This window comes from Tenrec ecaudatus, chromosome 2, assembly GCF_050624435.1.
Source record: "Tenrec ecaudatus isolate mTenEca1 chromosome 2, mTenEca1.hap1, whole genome shotgun sequence".
Taxonomy (NCBI): domain Eukaryota; kingdom Metazoa; phylum Chordata; class Mammalia; order Afrosoricida; family Tenrecidae; genus Tenrec; species Tenrec ecaudatus.
Genome location: NC_134531.1, coordinates 159996065 through 160016987, shown reverse-complemented (window position 1 = coordinate 160016987; position 20923 = coordinate 159996065). Strand labels below are relative to the sequence as shown.

General features: G+C 55.6%; 1 protein-coding gene across 4 annotated transcripts in view; it reads left to right on the top strand.

Moving 5' to 3' along the window:
- ANXA6 (annexin A6) overlaps positions 1-20923 on the top strand; it is a 58530-nt gene that overhangs the window by 21764 nt on the left and 15843 nt on the right. For all 4 annotated transcript variants that reach the window (XM_075541840.1, XM_075541837.1, XM_075541839.1 and 1 more), the window contains exons 4-17: positions 330-424; positions 825-938; positions 2365-2455; positions 4147-4226; positions 6282-6338; positions 7031-7124; positions 8384-8479; positions 9909-9967; positions 11297-11419; positions 12602-12660; positions 14625-14703; positions 16440-16521; positions 17760-17854; positions 18488-18601. In XM_075541840.1, the coding sequence (XP_075397955.1) occupies positions 330-424; positions 825-938; positions 2365-2455; positions 4147-4226; positions 6282-6338; positions 7031-7124; positions 8384-8479; positions 9909-9967; positions 11297-11419; positions 12602-12660; positions 14625-14703; positions 16440-16521; positions 17760-17854; positions 18488-18601 (1238 nt within the window). The remainder of the gene's footprint in view (positions 1-329; positions 425-824; positions 939-2364; positions 2456-4146; positions 4227-6281; positions 6339-7030; positions 7125-8383; positions 8480-9908; positions 9968-11296; positions 11420-12601; positions 12661-14624; positions 14704-16439; positions 16522-17759; positions 17855-18487; positions 18602-20923) is intronic.

Here is a 20923-nt window from a genome sequence, read left to right as displayed (position 1 = left end):
TCTTCCCGGGTTGAAAGAGCCCTGGCCTGGGAGTTAGAACCGCTGCTGTGTTCTCTAAGCCGCTCATCGTACGACCTTGGCCAGCCCTTGCCATGCTGGGTCTCACACTCCCTGGCAGTCAGAGAATCTGCACTCAGAGAATCTGTGTCCCTTGGCTCCTTTCAGTGGGGGCCTGATAACATGTCCATAGGCCTCCTCTCCCACACCATGACCTCACCAGCAAGCGGCTCGTGCCAGGACTGCAGAGAGCTGTAGACAGGGCAGGGACAGCCCAGGTGGGCTTCCTGGAGGCAGGCTGAGTGGGATGATAGTTGTCCTCCAACTTCCAGGCAGTGACAAGGACGCCATCCTGGAGCTGATCACATCCAGGAGCAACCGGCAGAGGCAGGAGATCTCCCAGAGCTACAAGTCCCTCTACGGCAAGGTAGCACGCTGCAGGAAGTGGGGGCTCGGGGAGATGGGCTCATTCCGGTCTTTTTCTTAGCACGTGGCTCCGGTGCTCTGCGTGTGTGGACACAGCCTCCCTCTGAACCTCACCCTGCTCTCTGCCCACCCTCATTCTGCCGGGCGGCGTGGGTGTGTCCACAGAAGGGGAGGGAGGAAGGCAGATGGAGAGCAGGTCAGCCACCGGACAGTGGTGGGTGAGGCACAGTGAGCCCACACAGACATTTGTCCCTGTGAGACTTCAGGCACGGTTTCTTGATGTCTCTGTCTTAGCGTTGATGGTAGGACACACGTCAGAGATGGCCCGACCCAGTGCTCGTGCAGAGTCAGCGCGCGTATAAGCGTCGCTCACCCCTTTCCATCCCCGCCCCTCACTCCAGGACCTCATTGCCGCCCTGAAGTACGAGCTGACCGGGAAGTTCGAACGACTCATTGTGGGCCTGATGAGACCACTCGCCTACTGCGACGCCAAAGAAATTAAAGACGCCGTCTCGGTAAGAAGCGACAGTGCCTGCTCATGTGTGTGCGTGTGTGAGCATGTGCGTTCTGAGGCCAGTGGTTGACAGGAACATTTGAGCCCTGCACCCACCCAGTTGGTGGGCCCCACCCCAGGAGACAGCGTGTCGAAACCACATCCCGGAGGGGCACCACAGCCTCCTCCAGGCAGACAGATGGGGCCAAGTGCTGGGGTGAGGCCGAGCCCATGCAAGGGTCTCCGTGGTCCGCATCCCTGCATCAAGAGCTGACAGTTCCCAGGAAGCAGGATGTAGGGATGTGGGGAGGAACAAGCCCTGGGGGCTTGAGAGGACCTCTTAGAAGAAGGGGGGTGGGGACCCACACACCTAGAAGGGAGAAGCTAGCAGGAGAGGTTGTGTCCAGGAGGTGTGTTCAGGAGTCAGTCGGCTAAAGTAAAGGGCAGCCCCCTGGGAAGTACAGAAGTGTATCATCTGTTATGGATACGTTTTTTAAGCCCTTGAATGAACTGAGTGGTTTCCAAAGTGCTACTGCACACAGGACTGGTGTCCTGCCGGGTGGGCGTGGCGGTGGCAGTGATGATTGTGCCCCCAGGAGTCTTGGGAGTGTGGCAGAAGAGCTGGTCGCAGCCCCGTGTTCCGGGCCAGGAAACAAGCCCAGGAAGGCAGCAGTTGGCACTGCCGCCTCAGAAAGTCAGCTCTTATTCTTAGGGTTGCGCTTTTTTTAAAAAATCATTTTATTGGGGGCTCATACAGCTCTTATCACAATCCATACATACACCCATTGTGTCAAGCACATTTGTACATTTGTTGCCATCATCATTCGCAAAACATTTTCTTTCTACTTGAACCCTTGGTGTTAGCTCCTCATTTTCCCCCCTCCCTCTTTGCCCCTCCCACCATCATGAACCCTTGATAAATTATAAATTATTATTACTTTTCATGTCTCACACTGACCAATGTCTCCCTTCACCCACTTTTCTGTTGTCCATCCCCCTGGGAGGGGGTTATATGTAGATCATTGTGATCAGTTCTCCCTTTCCACACCACCTTCCCCTTACCCTCCTGGTATGGCTACTCTCATTATTGGTCCTGAGGGGGCTAGCTGTCCTGGATTCCCTGTGTTTCCAGCTCTTATCTATAGCAGTGTACATGCTCTGGTCTAGCCAGAATTGTAAAGTAGAATTGGGGTCTTGGCAGTGGGGGTGGGGGACAGAGGAAGCATTAAAGAACTAGAGGAAAATTGTATGTTTCATCAGTGCTATACCATACCCTGCCTGGCCCGTCTCTTCCTTGTGACCCTTCTGTAAAAGGATGTCCAATTGTCTACAGATGGGCTTAGGGTCTCCACTCCACCCTCCCCCTCATTCACGTCGATATGATTGTTTGTTCTGCGTCTTTGATGTCAGGGCTGCTCTGACTCCCCGGGTACCCTCTCTTCCCCCAGGGCGTTGGTACTGATGAGAAGTGCCTCATTGAGATCCTGGCCTCCCGCACCAACGAGCAGATTCACCAGCTGGTGGAAGCATACAAAGAAGGTGAGATGGGCATGGGGCCAGTGGGGCGCTGCAGGGGGAAAGTGAGCGTGATTGCAGTAAACAGCCACGTCTTGGGGCCGTCACTGACCTCCTCTGGCTGCCCCATTGCCACAAGACAGGGGTCAGGCATTGCTTCCCTGCTCGGCCTTCCTCACCTGCTCTGACTCTCACCGTCTGACTTCTCTGCTGGGTGCAGTCTCTCGTGACCGTGGCCACCCAGAACTCCCAGACAGCACTTGCAATGGTGGAGTGTATTGGGAAAGTTACCAGGTCACAACAAGGATCGGTAGATGGTAAAGATTTGGTCACAGACCCTTGATCCACAACATTGCTTTTCCTCAGCCAGTGGCGAAGTCTCTCTCTGGTCCTCAGCCTCTTGGCCACGGGGTCTCTTGACCTCTGCCTCCACAGATCAGGAAGCCCACCTGTCGCTCTGTCTCACAACCCCATAGTCTTGGGTCAGATGAGGAGAAGGTACCCACAGTCTCCATCCCACAGTCTCTGGTGCCTCTGGTCTCGGCCTCCACCACTACAGACAGAGATCTGGAATGTGCTTTTCCAATGGTCCGACGCTTCCTCTCTCTGCTTCTGCTTCAAAGTTGGCTCATCCTCATGGCCAGGGGACTGGTAATGAAAACTGACCAGTCCCCTCTGAGAGTGTTACTCATGCCCTGCATCACAGTCGCAGCCAGTCAGTTGGTGGGAGTTGCAGAGTTACATGGGCAGAAGAGCTTTAAGACTCCCCATCTCTTTTCCTCTCCTTGCCTCCCATGTATTCACCCTCCACCCATCTTTCTATGGATCTCTCTGTCCATTCTTCAATCCACCCATCCTTCTGCTCTCCATCCATTCTTCCACACATCCCTCCCTTCACTCATCCTTCTATCTATCCATCCATCTACCCATCTATTCACCCATCCATCCATCTACATCCATCCATCTAATAAGCATCTGCTCTGTGCTGGGCACTGTGGGAGGTGCTAGAGCTGTGATGGAGGGTAAAACCAGTGGTGTCCCTGCCTTCTAGAGCTTCTAGAATAAACAGTTGAACTAGGTGTGGTAAATATGTTGTGGTAAATATGAAACAGGCAAACAAGGCAATGAAAGAGAGAGACTTGAACAGGAGAGGACCTACTGCAGACAGGTGACCAGGGAAAGCCTGTCCGGAGAGAAGAGAGGAAGAAGAGTGGAGAGGAGATCCTTCCAGGCAGAGGGAGCAGCAGGTCCAGAGCCCAGAGGCGGGCATAAGCCTGGCTCCCGGTCTGAGCCTAGAGAGGTAGAGGATGATGTGGGACTTTGTAGGCCAAGTGAAGAGGCGGTGTTTTCATTCGTCCATGGGAAACGGGTGTATCATAGCCAGACGTGGGCTTTCAGGTGGCTATCCTATCGCTGTGGCTCGGAGAGGCAGTGCGGGCAGACAGAGACGAGGCAGAGACTGTAGCCACTGTCTGGTGAGCGCCGCTGGTACTCAGATGAGAGTGGGACAGATAGCAAGAGAGAAATAGAGCTGTGGTGTGTCTTCGTGTCATTGGGCAGTTCAGAAAACTGAAAACATCCTGGCATGACGGTGGCAGAAACGGGTTCTTGGGGTTCATAATGTGCACCTCATCCTTTGGGGGCACAGCAGACCTATGACCTGGGTTGCTGAGCCTCTCGGGGAGAGGCCACAGCTCTGGGTTTCTTCTCCACAGCCTATGAGCGGGACCTGGAAGCCGACATCCTTGGTGACACCTCAGGCCACTTCCAGAAGATGCTCGTGGTCCTGCTGCAGGTCGGTTCACCTGGGCGCAATGAGTCCTTCCCTGGAGCCTGCCACTAGGACCCAAGCCCCAGGCCTGGGGCCCCTTCCCACTGCCCATGCCCAGAGACAGTCCTGTCTTGGTTCTAAAGTCCTGTTCCGCTGCAGTTCCTCCTCCACTTCCATTTCACCCTCTGGGCCTGGGTGTGTTTCTCTGTGGCTCCCCTGGGTGTCTGGGGAGCCGGAGGGCCAGGGTCCATTTGTACAGGTTGGGGCATCTAGGTGACCTTCTCCCTCCTCTCTCAACACGTACCCTCCTGTTTGGGCTTTTCTTGTCTTCTCTCATCATGCCCCGCTCTGAGGAGACCAGCAGGACCCGGTGATTCTGGGGCTGTATACCCTGCATTCCTGTTCAAGCCCCACTGCCTCCTCCCAGCCCTCCCCACAATATCAAAGGACACCCCAAAGCGGTTGCCCCCCGGAGTCCAGGGCTGCGTCCAACCTGCCACCTCGGATTTTGTTTTCTTTGGTTTCGTTTTCCCGCACACTGTTTGCGAGCAAAACCCCACCATTACCTGCTAGCATTTAGAAATGGTGCTCTTGTACCAACAATCCACAGTTCTGGATGCTTTCAAGGAATGGAAGGTTCTGGCAATAGCAAGCCCACCTTTCTGCGGGACTGCCGTGGGCGCTGCGGGGTCAGCATTGGGCTGTTGCTGCAAGGTCAGTGGTTCCAAGCCACCAGCCACGCTTCAGGAGAAAGACGAGACCATTTGCTTCGGTGAAGATTTGCCAGAACCTCAAACTCAACTGTCATCCCTTCTAACTCGCAGTGACCCTACAGGACAGACAGATCAGTCCCTCTCTAGCCCCTATGAGACCATCGATCTTTACAGGAGTAGGGTCTCCCCTTTGCCCCTCAGAGCGGCTGGTAGGTTCAAACCGATGGCCTTGAGGTGAGCTGCTCAATGCGTCACCTCTAGTGGCAGCATGTGGAGGGTAGCTGTAAGTCAGCATCAGCTTCTTGGCAGTGGGTTTGGTGTGGGGCAGGGAGCATGTCCCCATCCCACCTGGCCTTGTGGGAATCTCACCACAGACATTTTGGGATCTAGTACTGATGTCTCAAGCCCAGCCTCAAGAGCGAGGCGTTTGTCAGGCTTTTATAAAGAGAGTAGCCCACTGCTTCTCTCCCCCACACCCCACATTTTACTACACCAGGCCTCTCAACACTCCCTCCTCGCCATCACACCCTCCATCCCATATGAAGCAGCTGGGGCGAGACCAGGAGAGACTTCAGGAGTGGGAGCGTGTGAACTCTGTCCCCATCGTCACAGCTGTTTGCTCTGGATAGGGGGGTTCCATCCTTACACAGTCTCCTGGGCTCTTGGCTCCTTGCAGCTGCCCGTGAACCCTGAAGCCCTCTTAGCAAGTGGAGTCTGCCTGTGGCCCCCTCAGCAGCTAAGGCCAAGTGAGCAGTTACATGGCACAGACCAGAGCTCAGACGTCGAACATCCATCGTAGCACACAGTCCAGGGGAAAGCGGAGTAGCAGCCGTGGGCTGGCCAGGCCAAGCAGGGGCCCCATTCCCTTGTCATGTCTTGTCTTCTTAAGCCTCCTGTCTCAGTGGGGCATAGGGGTGGGTGGAGCAAGAGAAGCATCAGGAGGAAGACTGGGTGTCCTCGCAGATTTTGAGCTCAGCTCCCAGGCCCCAAGACTCAACTCCTCCTGGGTGAATTCTTTGAGTTAGGGTGTCAGGGTCCCTTAGAGAACACAAACATGCAGACCCTCGGCCCCTGTGATGTTACTGTGGGGGAGTGTTGTGGGCAGTCAGTCCCAGGACCCACGGCAGGGGCTGTTCAGGGCACAGAGACCTGTGGTCAGAGCTGTCCTCCTACAAGGCTCCGGCTTCCTGTGGGATGAGGCACTGAGGTGACGCTCAGGGCTGTTAGATCCCGGCTCCAAGGGCAAGGGAGATACGTCTATGCCACCAGGGCTTCCCCAGCCCTTCCTGTCACCACCACCGGCATCTAGACCTTGCTCCTGGCTCCGGGACTTGAAACATGATGTGTCCCATGTCCCCCCACCCAGGGTACCAGGGAGGATGACGACGTCGTGAGCGAGGACTTGGTACAGCAGGATGTCCAGGTGAGCCAGCATCTCGTAGCCCTGAGGGGGGGGGGGGGGTGACCTGTGTCCTGTATGAGAGAGGATTTACGGTGTCTTTCAGAGGTGTGGCACGCGTGTGCAGGGCATGCATTGTGTATTCCGGAGCTCTCATTTGCTCGTGTGTCCATTTGGTTGGTCATCATAGGCCAGGCACAGTGCTAAGCAGGGAGGAACCCCCAGGGAACCAAATTAGACCACCCTGGGAGAGCCAGGCTTCGCTTAGCCACACAAGCATCTACTCTGCTGAGAAGTCAGCCCAGGTGCTTGGGCAGATAGTAAGAGTGCTCACAGGTCGTGGGCGCAGATGTATAGAGAAGCTGTCACTGTGCATTTCACACAGTGATGACCGCTCAGTACCTCCCGGCCTCCCGAGAGTGGGGTCAGTGCTCTAAAGAAAGCAGAAATCAGAGTTCATGCTACAGGGGGGCAGGGGGAGGGAGGGGAGCACTCTGGAAGAGCTGCAAGTAAAGGGAAACATGGAATCTGGGTCTCGAAGGCTGACTAGGAGTTTCCCCAGAAAGGGAGAAGTGCCACTGGTACCTGCACAGATCCTAAGGCTGGCAGCTGCTGGTCTGCTCAGGGGCCCACATCAGTTCTTATTGGCTGGGCCAGGATGTCCTGCCCCTGCGGACATGTCCTCTTTCAGCGAAGGCATGTCTCTTTCTCTGTAGGATCTGTACCAGGCAGGGGAACTGAAATGGGGAACAGACGAGGCCCAGTTCATTTACATCTTGGGAAACCGCAGCAAACAGCATCTTCGGTTGGGTAAGCAAACTCCACAGAAGACCCACGCCCAAGGGGGCAGCACCCAGAATCCCTCTCTCTTTGTCTTTGGACTTTCCTTTTCCACTAAGGGACGCGAGCGCTACTTCACCCTCGACCCAAATGCCAGCCTTGGGCGTTGTCTTGCTTCCCTTGGCTCAAGTGGACTGTATGGGTGGTGTCGAGCAGTCAGGTTATAGAAAAACTGAATGGGAAACAGTGTGGAACCATATGCCCTTCCCCCTTACTATTTCTTCTGGCTTTTGCATGTGTGATATTTTTTTTTCAGTTTGTTTTAAAAGCTTAGAATTCAAATTACACCAGAATGATTAAGACGTTTTTACACTTCAGGCTCTGATCAGTAAGGTGTGGACACCTTTACTCATAAACCATTGAAATGTTTATCTAAAAAATAATTTCTTCTATTAATAACATGCTTTGAGTTAGGAAGCTAAGGTGCTAAACACAGGTTCAAACCCACCAACTGTTCCACAGGAGAAAGATGAGGCTGTCTGCTCCCCTCATGATTTACAGCCTCAGAAACAAGGTTGCTATGAGTCAATTTCACCTTTGTTACAATGGACAAACCAATCTCAATACACTGTATTCACCGAAGTGCTCGGGGGATTTGACAAGTGGGTCGTGGCACGTGGCTCCCGCTGCAGTGTCCTGCAGAATGGTGTCGCCTTCTTGTGCTTTGCTTGTTGACCACTTCCTCCTCCCAGTGTAGGTAGTGGAGTGGGTATAGGTCGGGCTGCTAACCCAAACCACCGGGGCGAAAGGCAGGGCTTTCTGCTCCCAGGAAGAGTTACAGTCAGGGAAACTCACAGGGGCAGTTCTACCCTCTCCTAGACGGTCACTAAGGAGTCAGAATCAACTCTACGGCTGTGAGTTTTCCTCCTTGTGAATCCCTTACAACCATTGTTCTTTTCATGGTCTCTGTAGTTGGATGACTTTTTAAGGTATCAGAGCTGGAACCATTCGGTCTAGGTCTGATGTCATTAGGCAGTAGGTTCTATGGTCCCTCCCAAGTCCCCATTGCATGTGTGAACAGGACACTCAAGTACCAGCCCTGTCTTTGTGTCAGAGAACGGGGTGCCCCCTCCCCCACCAGCCCCCTCAGGATGCTACAGGGGGGCTCGTGATACTGCTGTAGGAACCAGCCTCAGCTAAATGGTTCAGGCCACTGCCCCCTCCCCTTTAGCAAGCCCTGTTTCTGCTCACTGTGGGGGGCTTCCTAACACCCTGTCTGCCCACCTCAGTGTTTGACGAGTATCTGAAGACCACCGGGAAGCCCATCGAAGCCAGCATCCGAGGAGAGCTGTCTGGGGACTTTGAGAAGCTAATGCTGGCTGTGGGTATGTTCTAGCACATCACCCCAAGGGGCCCTGGGGCTGCTGGGGGCTGAGAACGCAAGGGGGAGTCGTGTGGTATGGAGACGGGGAGAACAGTGAATTCTCGGGTGGCACCCGGGCAGGATGGCTGAGGCTAGGGAGCAAGTCCAGAAGCCCCCAGCTCTTTTCCTCAGTGTGGTAGGGGACGGAGGGAAGAGCGCTGCCCGTGTGGGGGCTGGTCATGGCTACAGCAATTGTACCAGGCAGAGCACCAGGCCCTGCGCCAGCCAAGTCTCTCCGCAAATAGTGCGGGCTTTTAAAACGGCAGGAGGGGCTCTGCTTTCTCCATTTCTCCATGGAATTCCCAGAGCCCCTTGCTGCAAAGGTGGTTTGGTAATGAGTTGGAGGTTCTCTGGGTGGGAGGGGTGCCGGGAGCCAGCCAATCAATGGTGGAACCAGAGATTCCAGCCCAGGCCTGTCAGACTCCACAGTCAGCCTAGTGCCTTGATAGCCCCCCACCCCCCACCCCACCTCCACACATCCCCACACCCAGGAGTGCCTCTCCCAGTCCTGCCACTGACTTATCCTCCAGGGTCCTTGGTTTCCTCGTCTCTTAAATGGGGTGCTCAGGTGAAGAAGGGGCTCCCTGACCCAGAGGCCCTTATAAGCCTGACACCCCAGGAGGCTGGCTGGATGTCTTAGGGAGTGTTGCAGACCAGTTACTGGCAGGACAGAGCTAAGCCCAGACCTCACCTTCATGCCCTGAGCTGTACACGTGCTCATACACATACCACACACCCCCCCCCCCCACCAGCTCTATTATTCTTAGCCGGGCTTGGCCCACTCTGTCAGTAGCTTGCAAAGTGGCTCAGTTACAGGGGTAACTTTCTGGGGTAGTGGAATCTCAATCACTTTTCCCACCTCCACCCACTGGAGCCCTGGTGGCATAGTGGTTACATGTGGCGCCCCTCACCTCAAAGTCAGTGGTTTGAAACCACCAGCCTCTCCACAGGGGAACAGATAAGGCTTTCTACTCCCAAAAGAGTTAGTCTTGGAAACCCACAGGGGCTATCCTGTCCTATAGGGTCGCTATGAGTCGAAGTTGTCTGAACTTGAGGAGGGCAGTGAGTCTTAGCTTTTGAGTTGGACCCTCCACCCACCCCCGATTGGGCTCACTTCCCTGTAAAACCCAAAAGGTACTGGGAGGATGAAGTGAGCCTTTGGGATGCACAGCCTGGATCCTGGCAGGTCCATTTTCTGGGTTCTCTGTCACCAGGGCTGGCAGTGGAGGAGGTGTGGTTCTAGAGTGCTCCAGGGCTGGCGGCTACAAAGAGCTGGGGTTCTTCCTGTGTTAGAATGGGGTGGTCCCCAAGGAATAGAAGCTACAGCGAGGTTAGCCCACCCCGCTTCTGAGGCAGCTGGAATAACTCTACCGCCCCCTCCCGGTTTTCAGTGAAATGTGTCCGGAGCACCCCGGAGTATTTTGCCGAAAGACTCTTCAAGGCCATGAAGGTGAGTGGCAGGTTGGTGTGACCATGCTGCAGACGAAGGTCTCTGTCCACTGCCGCAGGACTAGTGGGGTTCTTTGACAAGCGTGGGGTCCACTGGCCGATAGAGTCCTTCAGCGGTTGGGGCAGGACTGACTCCTATGGCAGCAGTGTGGCCCACATGAGCCGCAGAGCCTGGGGTGCTGCCTAGTCACGTGGCCTCCCACTCACCTGCCTGCCCCAGGCCGATGACAGATAGGTCAGAGGGTGAGCCAACAGCCTGTGTCTGCTCCATCCAGCCAATCAGGTCTACACCACGTCTTAAGTGCAGCTAGGTGGGTCTGAGCGCTGTGGAAAGCACGTTGGTATGATCTGGGCTAAGACGGACCGCTCGTGTCGGGGACTGCTAGTCCCCTCCGTACGCACTATGCACCACAACGGGCTGTCCCTATCACTCACGTGCGACACACACCAAGGCTGGGAAATCGAATGTCATCCTTTGAGCTGGAGCCCAGGGACTCAGCCCTCATCGGTCTTGCTGGGCCCCAGGTGGGGTGAAGGGGACTGTGGCCCGGGCGGGGTTTACCAGCACGCCGTGGCTGTGGTGACGCTCAGCTGCTTAGTGCTGGAGCTGTGAGTTCATGTGCACTTGCTTACAGGACCGCTCCTGGAGGGTGGTGTCTGCCAGGCAAACCTGGAGACAAGCCCACATCTGCCAGAAGTGGCCCGAAAGAAAGAGAGACGAGTGGCATGTTGACAGGTGTCCCGGTGGTGCTAACCTAAGCCACAGGTCAATCTGACCAATGAGGCTATGAAGAAGTCCAGGAGAGGAGTGAGGCATGATGGGAAGAAGGGGATAAAGGACAAGCAGGGGGCGTCCGAGGGAATGACGATGTTCTACTCCTTTTTCCTTCTTTCGACGGCTTCTCGTGATCTCCTCTATGCGCAGGGAGGTAGGTAGGCAGGTAGATAGATGATCGATAGACAGATGTCGGTGGTGGTGTTAGGGGCTGTTGGGTCGCTGCCCACTTGTACGCACTCTGCATTTAGCAGAGTGGAATGCTGCCCGGTCCCCCACCATCCTCACGGGTGTTCTTACATTTGAGCCCATTGCTGCAGCCCCTGTGGGAACCCCTGTGCGGCTCGGACGTGGACGTTTCAGACACCGGTTACCTGTGTCGTCGTGTGCCGCCACCACCGTTGTCCATTTCCAAATTCTCTCACTGCCATCTTCTTCTGCTCAGGGGGACAGCTTGTTACTAAACACGGCGTGTTTCTCACTAAGGTTGGGGCGGTGTGCACACGAGCCGGCTCTCGCATTCCCACTTTCCCCTCAAACCCACCTCTCTTCCAGGGCCTGGGGACCCGGGACAACACCCTGATCCGCATCATGGTCTCCCGGAGTGAGCTGGACATGCTGGACATCCGGGAGATCTTCCGGACCAAGTATGAGAAGTCCCTGTACAGCATGATCAAGGTGAGTGGAGGGACAGGGAGCGTTCTCCTGAAACACAGGCTTGAGTCTCACTCCTGGCAGAAAAGCCCTTTGGCCCTCCAAAGCCAAGGCTCCTTAGAAATCCCAGGAACCCCTGCTTTTCGGCCCATCCCGGCAATTCCAGAAGACCTGGCAGAGATGTGAGCTCTGGGTGCTTGTGAGTGGTGTGGTGAGGCCGGGAGGAAGGCTGGGGCTGAGTGGGCAGGGGGACCCCAGCTGAACTAGGGATGCGGGCCTCCCCCGGCGAACTCTATGGAGAGAACATTTGAGAATCCCCCACCTTGACTCAACTGCTGCTGCTGACAACGCGCTGGGGCCTCTAGCCTGGGGGGGCTTCTTTGCCAATCCACAGGTGTAGGTAGCGCTACCCTTCCCTTCTGGTGAAGCTTCGTGAGGCAGATAGCAAAGGTGCTCCCCCGAAGTGTTTCCAATTAGGGGGATTTAAAAGCTACTCCTTGTAGCAATGAATGCGTCTAGAACAGGTGTGGAAGAACTTTGGAGGGAAAAGAGATATTGACTCTGAATAAAGTTACATTGGTCCTGAAAGGCCCTGGGGAGCTTCAGTAAGGTTTAGAATACAGGACCTCTGCTAGCTGCCCATTTGTTGGATTATGGCTCTTCCCATGCCTTTGCTGTGGGCCCCTGTTTGCCTAGAACAGTAGTCTCAACCTTCCTCGTGTAGTTCACATGGGCCTTTAATACAGTTCCTCATGTGTTGGTGACCCCCCCACCCCCAACCATGAAATTATTTTCATCGCTACTTCATCACTGTCATTTTGCTACTGTTATGAATTGGGCAACCCCTGTGAAAGGGTCTTCGAACCCCAGATTGAGAATCGCCTTCAAATATTTCCCTGGGTCTGGTTGGCGTGGTGCTCTGGGCCAGCCCCTCTGCCTGGGGGATGGCCTTTCTTCCCTTTCTACCACCACGTCCCATGCCTGGATGCAAGTATTTCCACCACAGAAAGTGGCCAATGCTAGGTTCCCCCACACGCCCACCCCCACCCACATGGTTGTTCGATGTTGGCCGGCACGCACCCCGCTGCTGGCCTGAGGAGGGGCGCTCAGTGGGGCCCTGCTCTGGGCTCTGTAGGACTTTTCTCTGTGCGTGAGCAGAGCCCCAAGCTCCGGGAAAGGTAACCCTTCCCCGCTTATTCTCCCCAGAACGACACCTCAGGGGACTACAAGAAGGCTCTGCTGAAGCTGTGTGGGGGAGACGATGAGTAAGTAGCTGACCAGCCCCGGGGCCGGGAAGGGGGCTGGGGCAGGATGGCATGGACTCCCCCAGCCTCATCCCAGCGAATGGATCGGTTAAGCCTGGGAGCCGGCTTACCCCTCCAGAGCCCTGTGTGGATGGTTGTGGTGGGTCTGTGTGTCCGGATGCTGGATGGCTGTGTCCACATGGGAGTGTGGGGTCTCGTGCGTGGAGATGTCTGCTCGTGTGCATCTGGGGAGTCTGCCGGCAGTCAGGGCCCAGGAGTCAGAATAGGAGGGTCAGTGGGTCGCCATCAACATGAATCTAGCCGGGGAGGGCTGAGAGCCAGAGCTCCATTTGGAGCTTGTGGGATCTACACTGGAGGAGGGCTGAGAGAGGGTGAATATGGGACCTATTTGGGATTGGTTCTTACCATATTTAAAGTATAAGATGTTCCTTACTTTATATATATATGTGCAGAGCGTCTGCTTCATGGCTGTCTCTCGGTTTCTTCCTGATGAGGGAAAGACGAGAGTCCCCGCAGTGCCTGCTCCTCTGTGCCACACATCTGTGTGCGATGCCTCCCTCCTGCCTGCAGACCTGGGACCCGTGAGGAGGATGCTCTGTGGGAGACCCATGGCAGCAGAAAGGAATCCTGCTGATGAAGGCGCATGTGTGCCCCTCACCCAGGCTGGGGGGTGGGGGGAGGTTCTCTGGGGGAAAATGATATGGAGGTTCCCAGGAGGAAGGGGGACCTGGGGACGAGAGGTCTGGATGACAGCCAGGGCCTGTGGGAGGAAGAGGACCAGCCTTGTTGGTGCGATGAGGTCACACTGGTACAGAGTGCTGAGCAGAGAGATGCCCCGGGAGGGCCTGGGCAGCCAGAGCTGTGGAAGAGATCACTCTGGTGCCCGGTGCTTAGGAAGGAGCTGTGGTGCTCCGGATCCCTTCTCCGGGGCATGAGGGCCCCAGTACAGAAATACCGGCTCAGGCTGAGCAGCTTGTGCAATCAGCCATCTCTCTGGAGGAGGGGATGCGGACTCTCGCCCCATGTCTGCCGGAAAGAGGCAGAAGTGACTCAGCACTAAAGGAAGAAGGGGGGTGAGGGCAGGCTAAAGGATTGGAGAAGCCCTGGTCTGTTGCAAGAAGTATGCCTGGAGGAGAGAAGGGTCTCCTGGGGGCTCCAGAGGAGGCTGACTGGAGGGAGAGCAAATCCAGAGTTACTTAGGAGGCCCTCGGAATGGCCAAGGGTCGTGTGTGTGTGTGTGTGTGTGTGTGTGTGTGTGTGTGTAGGCATGTCCACATGCTGTCTACCCACTGGAGTTGCAGTATGGAAAGCCCACTAGGACCCTGCAGTCGGAATCCACACAGTAGTGGTTAGTTTTGAGTTTCTTTGTGTGTTGGGAAGCATTCTGTGACTGTGTATGGGAGTAGAAAGCCCCATCTTGCTCCTGCAGAGAGAGCTGGATGGCTTTGAACTGCCACACTTGTGGACCAGAGCCCTGTGCATAATCACTACCCAACCAGGGCACCCTCAGAATGCTTTACAGACTGGGAAACTCTCTGGAGCATTTCTGCTCTGTCGTCTGTGCATTGCAATGGACTCAGGGGCGGGTGTGTGTGTGTGTGTGTGTGTGTGTGTGTGTGTGTGTGTGTGTGTGTTGGGGACCTGCTACCTGGGAGTGTGTGTGTGGGGTGTGTGTGTGTGTGGTGTGTGTGTGTGTGTGTGTGTGTGTTGGGGACCTGCTATCTGGGAGTGTGTGTGTGTGTGTGTGTGTGTGTGTTGAAGACCTGCTACCTAGGAGTGTGTGTGTGTGTGTATGTGTGTGTGTTGGGGACCTGCTACCTGGGAGGGTGTGTGTGTGTGTGTGTTGGGGACCTGCTACCTGGGAGGGTGTGTGTGTGTGTGTGTGTGTGTTGGGGACCTGCTACCTGGGAGTGTTGGCCACCATGACATTCCCTCCTATCCTCTCCCCAACCCCTCCATTCCAGTGCTGCTGGCCAGTTCTTCCCGGAGGCAGCGCAGGTGGCCTATCAGATGTGGGAGCTTAGTGCAGTGGCCCGAGTAGAGGTCAGACCCTCCCCACCTCCTGCTTCACCTTCTGACCAAAGAGCTTCCACTTTGCTGCCCTCACCTTGCTGCTGCTCCGGTTGGCCTCCAGCTGCCCCCTGGTGGCCAAGCGGAGACATTGACTCACGTCTGAAGCTTCCTTTTCTCCCGAGTGATTGTTGAATGGGGGGGGGGCGGGGGCGGAAGCTCGTGGGGGGCACCTGAATCCTGCATTAACTTCTAACATGCTGGGCGGCGCTCTGGCCTCTTGTCCACTAACCCAGTTTGCTGAGTGGGCATGTGCCTGGTTCCCAGGAGGCCCTGTCCCATCCTGGGTCTGAAGTTGGGAGAGGCATGAGAGCTCAAGCAGCAGGTGCCCTCAAGGGTTTGGGGGCCCCCTCCTGAGCCTCAGGGGACCCCGGGTCCAAAAGGGCAGGATTGAACGGTGTCGCAGAGGCGCTTGGGGCAAACCACGCCGTGGGCTGGTAGCACTGGGTCCTGGTAAAGGCCTGGGTCCTCGGGTTCTCTGATACTAACTAGTGCAACCTTTGCCAACCACCCCCCTCTCCGGGCCTCTGCGCCTCCTCTGTACCGTGGGGGTGTCACATGGAACCTCCAAGGGTTCCCGAGCCCCAGTGCTCCAGGACAGTGTTTCCCCAATTACATGGCAGGAACTGCCGTGCAAGTGATCTCAGATTGCATAAGAAATGAAGGCCGCAGCCTTCCGGAGGATCATGGGCTCTGTCACACCTGCTGTTTTTTCACAAAAGGCACGCTCACTTCAAGGTCAGCGTCAGCAGTGACGTCATCGTGCTGAAGTCCGTGAGCCCGGGCAACCAGGTTCTGTGTGTATCACGTTTCTGTTCATGAGCTACAATCTGCACATGGCATATGATACAGATTTTCCTAATCATGATAACTGAAAAACCGAAACTCAACTTTAACTCCTACCAACCCCATAGAGCTGTGCAGGCCAGATCTCTAAGGTTTCTGAGACTGCAATCTGTGTGGGTGCATACAGCCTTAGCGCTCTTCCAAGGAGTGGCTGTGGGATTTGAACTGTCGACCTTCCCATTAGCGGCCCAGTGCTTATATCCACAGCACCCTTGGGGATCCTTTCGAGTCATGATAGTGGTACGGAAATTGTCAGCCATCAGATCCCTTAACAAATATTTTTTGAGCACTTTCTGTGTCAGGCACTGTTATGAGTTCTTGGGATGTTTTAATGGATAAAACGGGGAAAAAACAATTTTCTGGGCTTATTTAAATGCATTTGAGAATGAGGACACTTAAGTCAAAGAGAAAAGCTATTGAGTTGAACAGAAACATAAAGCAACATCATGGGCCTTACATAACTATGGAGTTCATTGCTAATGTCATTCAGGAGCGTCTAAATTTGGGAAACTCTGCCCTGGTGTTTCAGAGCATCCCTAGTGCCTTTTCAGGGCAGTGGCTCTTTAAGAGGCTGGGGCGACTGGGGGCAGGTGAGGACCCAGCCGCCTGACTCCTGGGGCGGGAGCTGGACCACCTTTCCCGGGCCTCTTGCCTGCCTTGCTCCCAATCCCGGGTGTGCGTGTGTCTTCTTCTCAGCTCTGGTGTAGGGGTCTTTCTTTCTGCTGTGCCTTCACCCCCACCTCTTCCTCAAAGCTGCTTGGACTGGGACTCGCTGGGCAAGGCCCCCACTTGCATGCACCTCTCCTGGCCTGGCCCCCGGGGGGGCCCAGACACCTGCTGAGTCTCTTCTTGCTTTCTCGCAGCTGAAGGGAACTGTGCGCCCGGCTGTTGCTTTCAACCCTGATGAGGATGCCAAAGCCCTTCGGAAGGCCATGAAGGGGATTGGTGAGCATGTTAAAGGGGCACAGGGCGGCACGCGGGCAGCAGGCTGGCAGCGGGGGAAGCTCAGACTTGGGTCTGCAGGAGTACGCTGCGTCTGCAGCCTCTGTAAGAACTTTCCAACACCCCCAGTGTAGGGAGGGCAGAGAGGGGGAGAGGCGATAAGAACTTAAACCAAGCCACTTCCAGAAACCACAGGCCCCCACCCGGCAACAGCATCCAGGTGTTGCCGAAGAAGACGCTGATTGAAAGCCTGGGCTTTCACCCTGCCAGCTATTATGAGTCGGCTTTGGCTCGAGGGCAGTGAGCTTCGTGGTTTTGTTTGTTTGTTCCATGGACTCACCGTGTGACCATGGGCATGTCCTTCAGTCCTTCCTGGTCTGGGCTTCCCTAGGCATAAAATGAGGCTGGGGACTCTGGGATCTCAAAGCCCCACTCTGGGTGTGGGGCGCACTCCTCAGCCCTCGCAGACCTCCCTCTGTCACCAGGGGGAGCACCCCTCAATGGGGGAAGGCTCCTGGTGGGGGCAGAGGGGTGGGCTCTACCCAACTCGATAAGGCCAGCTGAGGACAGGACTCCCAGTGTGGGCTCCACTGCCTTTTCTCCCCTGTTTGTCCCACCATAGTTCTCAGGCCCCAGGTTCATCCCTTCCCCTCCCAGGCCTCATGCTCTCCAAGGGAGGAATGGCACCTACGGAACCCACATAGGACATAAAGCTGCTTTGGAAGATGGACCCTGTACTGGGTGTGAGGCAGATGGGCTACCCAAGAGGCAGGACGGGACGCCCTAGCACTTCCAAGAGTGTACCTGTGTAGACAGAGGGACTTGTGGTCAGTTTTCAGGGTGTAGGGTCTCTAACAGGACTTAGATCTTCAGGGTGGGCAGGACCTTTGCGCACCTGCTCCAGGTCCAGCCTCTTCCGGTGCAGATGTGGAGACCCAGCCCTTCGGGGGGAAGGGACTCATCAGGGGCAGCAGCTGTTGTCTGAGGGCAGAACTCCGGAGCACTGGCTCCTCTCAGTGCTGTGTATTCCCCGGAGGCCCCTTTCTCAACCAGCACCTGTCCAAGACGGGCAGGGGGACTCCAGGGTCCATCAGTGAGCTGGAAGTGGGCTCCTGAGGGGCCTGGGCGTGCCTGGTCTTCAGCCAGGCTTCTACCCTCACCAGGGCCGATGGGAGGCTGGTGGGGGCGCTTGGGGCACTGGAGCAGGCTGGTGTCTGAGCTGTGTGGCTCTGTCCATTCAGGGACGGACGAGGGCACCATCATCGACATTGTCACGCACCGCAGCAACGCCCAGCGGCAGCAGATCCGGCAGGTCTTCAAGTCTCACTTTGGCCGGGTAAGAGCCTCTGCCGGGTTCCTCCCCTGATGGAGGCTGCCCAGCCACAGCCAGCTCTGCCTGCTGGCCACCGGGGTCTTCTTGGCGGGGGGCCCCAGGAGGTCACCTTGGAGGGTGTCCAGCATTAGGTTGTGGTTCAGCAGCCCCGTGTGGGGGGCTGGGCTGAGTGGGAGGCTTGGCTTGGGCCCACGGTCAGGAATCAGGGTTGTTTTCATGCCACTGAGCCAAGGCGCCCATGGATGGAGGCACAAGATTGGCTTCTCACCGTTCCCCCTGCAGATAGCTGGCTGAGCTTGAGGCTCCTGGCCGAGTGTGGGTGACCCTGTGCCCTGGTGGCAGGCATCTGCGCTCAACTAGTGAGCCTTCCCAGGGATGGGGACGGTCTCTCGGTGCCACCTCTGCTCTGCCCTGCCTCTGGGCTCTAAGAGAGAGGGTCTCCCTCCTGGTTGGCTCCCCACCGCCCCCCATGGCTTCATCACAATAAGAAGCTGACTGGCAGCAGGGCAGGCACCACTTCCGAGTGTCTGCTACCCTGTTTGGGAACCAGTTTGCTGCCTCCGGATGCCTTCTGCTGGGGGGGTGGGGCGTGGTCATGGGAGGGCGTTGCCCTTACCTAGGCTCCGCCCTTCGCAGGACCTAATGGCTGACCTGAAGTCTGAGATCTCTGGAGACCTGGCGAGGCTGATTCTGGGGCTCATGATGACACCCGCCCACTACGATGCCAAGCAGCTGAAGAAGGCCATGGAGGTATGGCCAATGGGGAGGGTCCGGTCTCTGTGAGGTGGGGGAGGAAGGGCCGTGAGGGGGGTGCTAATCAGGTAGAGCCCCTTGCCCAGCTGATTCACACTCGGGAAACCCAAGTGAGGGTCACTGTCAATCCATCCGGTGACGCGTGCAGTGGTGGGCGGGGCCGGCCCTGCTCCGGCCCAGCTGGCCACACTCCTGGGGTAGCGAGTCCCCTGAGCCTCACAGAATGCTTCTGTGAGTTCTTCCAGCTCACACTCACTCTGCGGCTGCTCTTCAGAAGGCTTGCCCCAGTCAGGGTTTTTAGAGAAGTCCATGGGCAGGCCCTTCTTCCTGTCTGTCTTAGTCTAGAAACTCCACCGAACCCTGCCAGCCCAGGTCGCTACTGGTATTCGAGGTCCCAGAGACACAGCTACATGCACTCCACCCCAGTGTGACAAGCTAGCTCCCAAGGGACAGAGTACAGACTCTCAGTAACGCAGCGCCATCGAGTTGATGCCAACTCAGCGACGCTGGAGCATGGGAGAATGCCCCTGTGGGCTTCCACGAGTGTCACTCTTTTTCTTCTCTTTTTTAAATAAACAAATTGTTTTCTTGGGGGCTCTTAAATAAATTATAACAATCCATACATCCATTATATCAAGGGGGACAGGTGCAAATGTTGCTACAACCATTTCAAAACATTTCCATCTTACGGCTCTTGTCACAATCCATCCATGCATTGTGTCAAGCACATTTGTACATTTGTTGCCATCATCATTTTCAAGGCATGTTCTCTCTACTTGAGCCCTTAATATCAGCTCCTTGTAGAAAGCCTCATCTTTTGCCCTCAGAGTGGCCAGCGGTTTTGAACTGCTGACCTTGCAGTTACCAGCCCAATGTATAACTCACTTTGCTGCCTGGGCTCCTGGTAAAATAGAGGGTCAACTTTAAAAAAAAGTAGACCCCCAGTGAGATGACACAGTGGCTACAACTATGGCTCAAACAAGCAATGCTGCGGGAGGGACGGGACCAGCCGCGCTCCTTTCTTTTGTGCATGGTGTCGCCGTGAGTTGGTGCAGACTCACCACCACCACACCTGCAGCTCCAGCAAAAAGAGTTCCTTCTTTCCTGGGCTGCCAGCAAACCTCAGAGTCTTCCCAGTTGATTTAACCTGGGCCCCGTGCCCCAGTGCTGCAAAGCCATTGGAGGAAGCTGGATGGCCGTGGATGGAGGGAGAGCAAGGCGGTCAGTGTGCATTGTGTTCCGTCCCTGTCACTTACTCATGGTGTACCATTGGGCCGGTTACATAGGCTTTCTAAGCCTCTGTGTCTTCTCTGAAATGGGCACCACGGCCCTGCCCTTCAGACAAGGACAGGCTGAATAGGGTCACGAATACAAAGCTGCACGTCAGTTCTAATGACTTGATTCCCGCGAGGCGGAGGACGAGCCTCCAGCCCCGGGCAGGCTGTGGCGAGAGCTCCGTGAGGCACCACTTGCAATGGAGGTGCCTGCTACTCCCGATTAAACGCACAGCTAACCTGAAACTGGTGTGCGTTGTAGCAACTCAGTCCATGGTCTCAGCGGCTCACACGGATGGACAGAGTTCAGGAAACAGACAGAGTTGTCCGTCCGTTAGGGCTGAGGTCACAAGGGCTAGGGACAGGGCTGGTATTAGTCGGCTGGCTATGCAGAGTTAGTCATGGATTCAAGACTGCGTGATGGGCTCTTCACCTTAGTGTCATTGCTTTCAGGGGGACCATAAGCCATCCCTGATGGAAGTTTACGCCAACTATTCGCTTTAGCTAGCTGTTTTAGGGGTGTGTGCAGATTCAGCTTGGTGCCAAGGGGCTCATTTTCCTAAAACAGCTTGTATATCAAAACTGTCTAAGCACTCTGGGAAAGGTCAGGTAAGGCTAGCTTCAAGATCCTGTCAAGTCTCTTCCTGCATCAATGGCATGGGGAGTTAGCCATCTGGCCCACTTCATAGCAAGACAGCCCTGCCTGTCAAGATTCCTAAGACTATATTTTCTGCATACCCTAATGTCACTGGAGAAGGCAGCATAAACAGGATTCCCAGGCAGGCACATCAGGAAAGAGACCCGAAACTGCCTCCTTTAATCAGGAAGTTTTGTTCAAAGGCGATGTATGGGTGTCTCCTTTTTACAGCCAATCATTTAATCATTGCCCACTGGTGCCCCTTATCATTCCGTGTATCATTCATCACCTCCAAATAGCAACACATCTCATCAACGCTCTAGCCTGTTTCCCCTGAAGTCACAGAACCCGTTAATAGTAACTTATGGGAACTGTGGGCACTGGGGAAAACACAGCCCACACTCATGA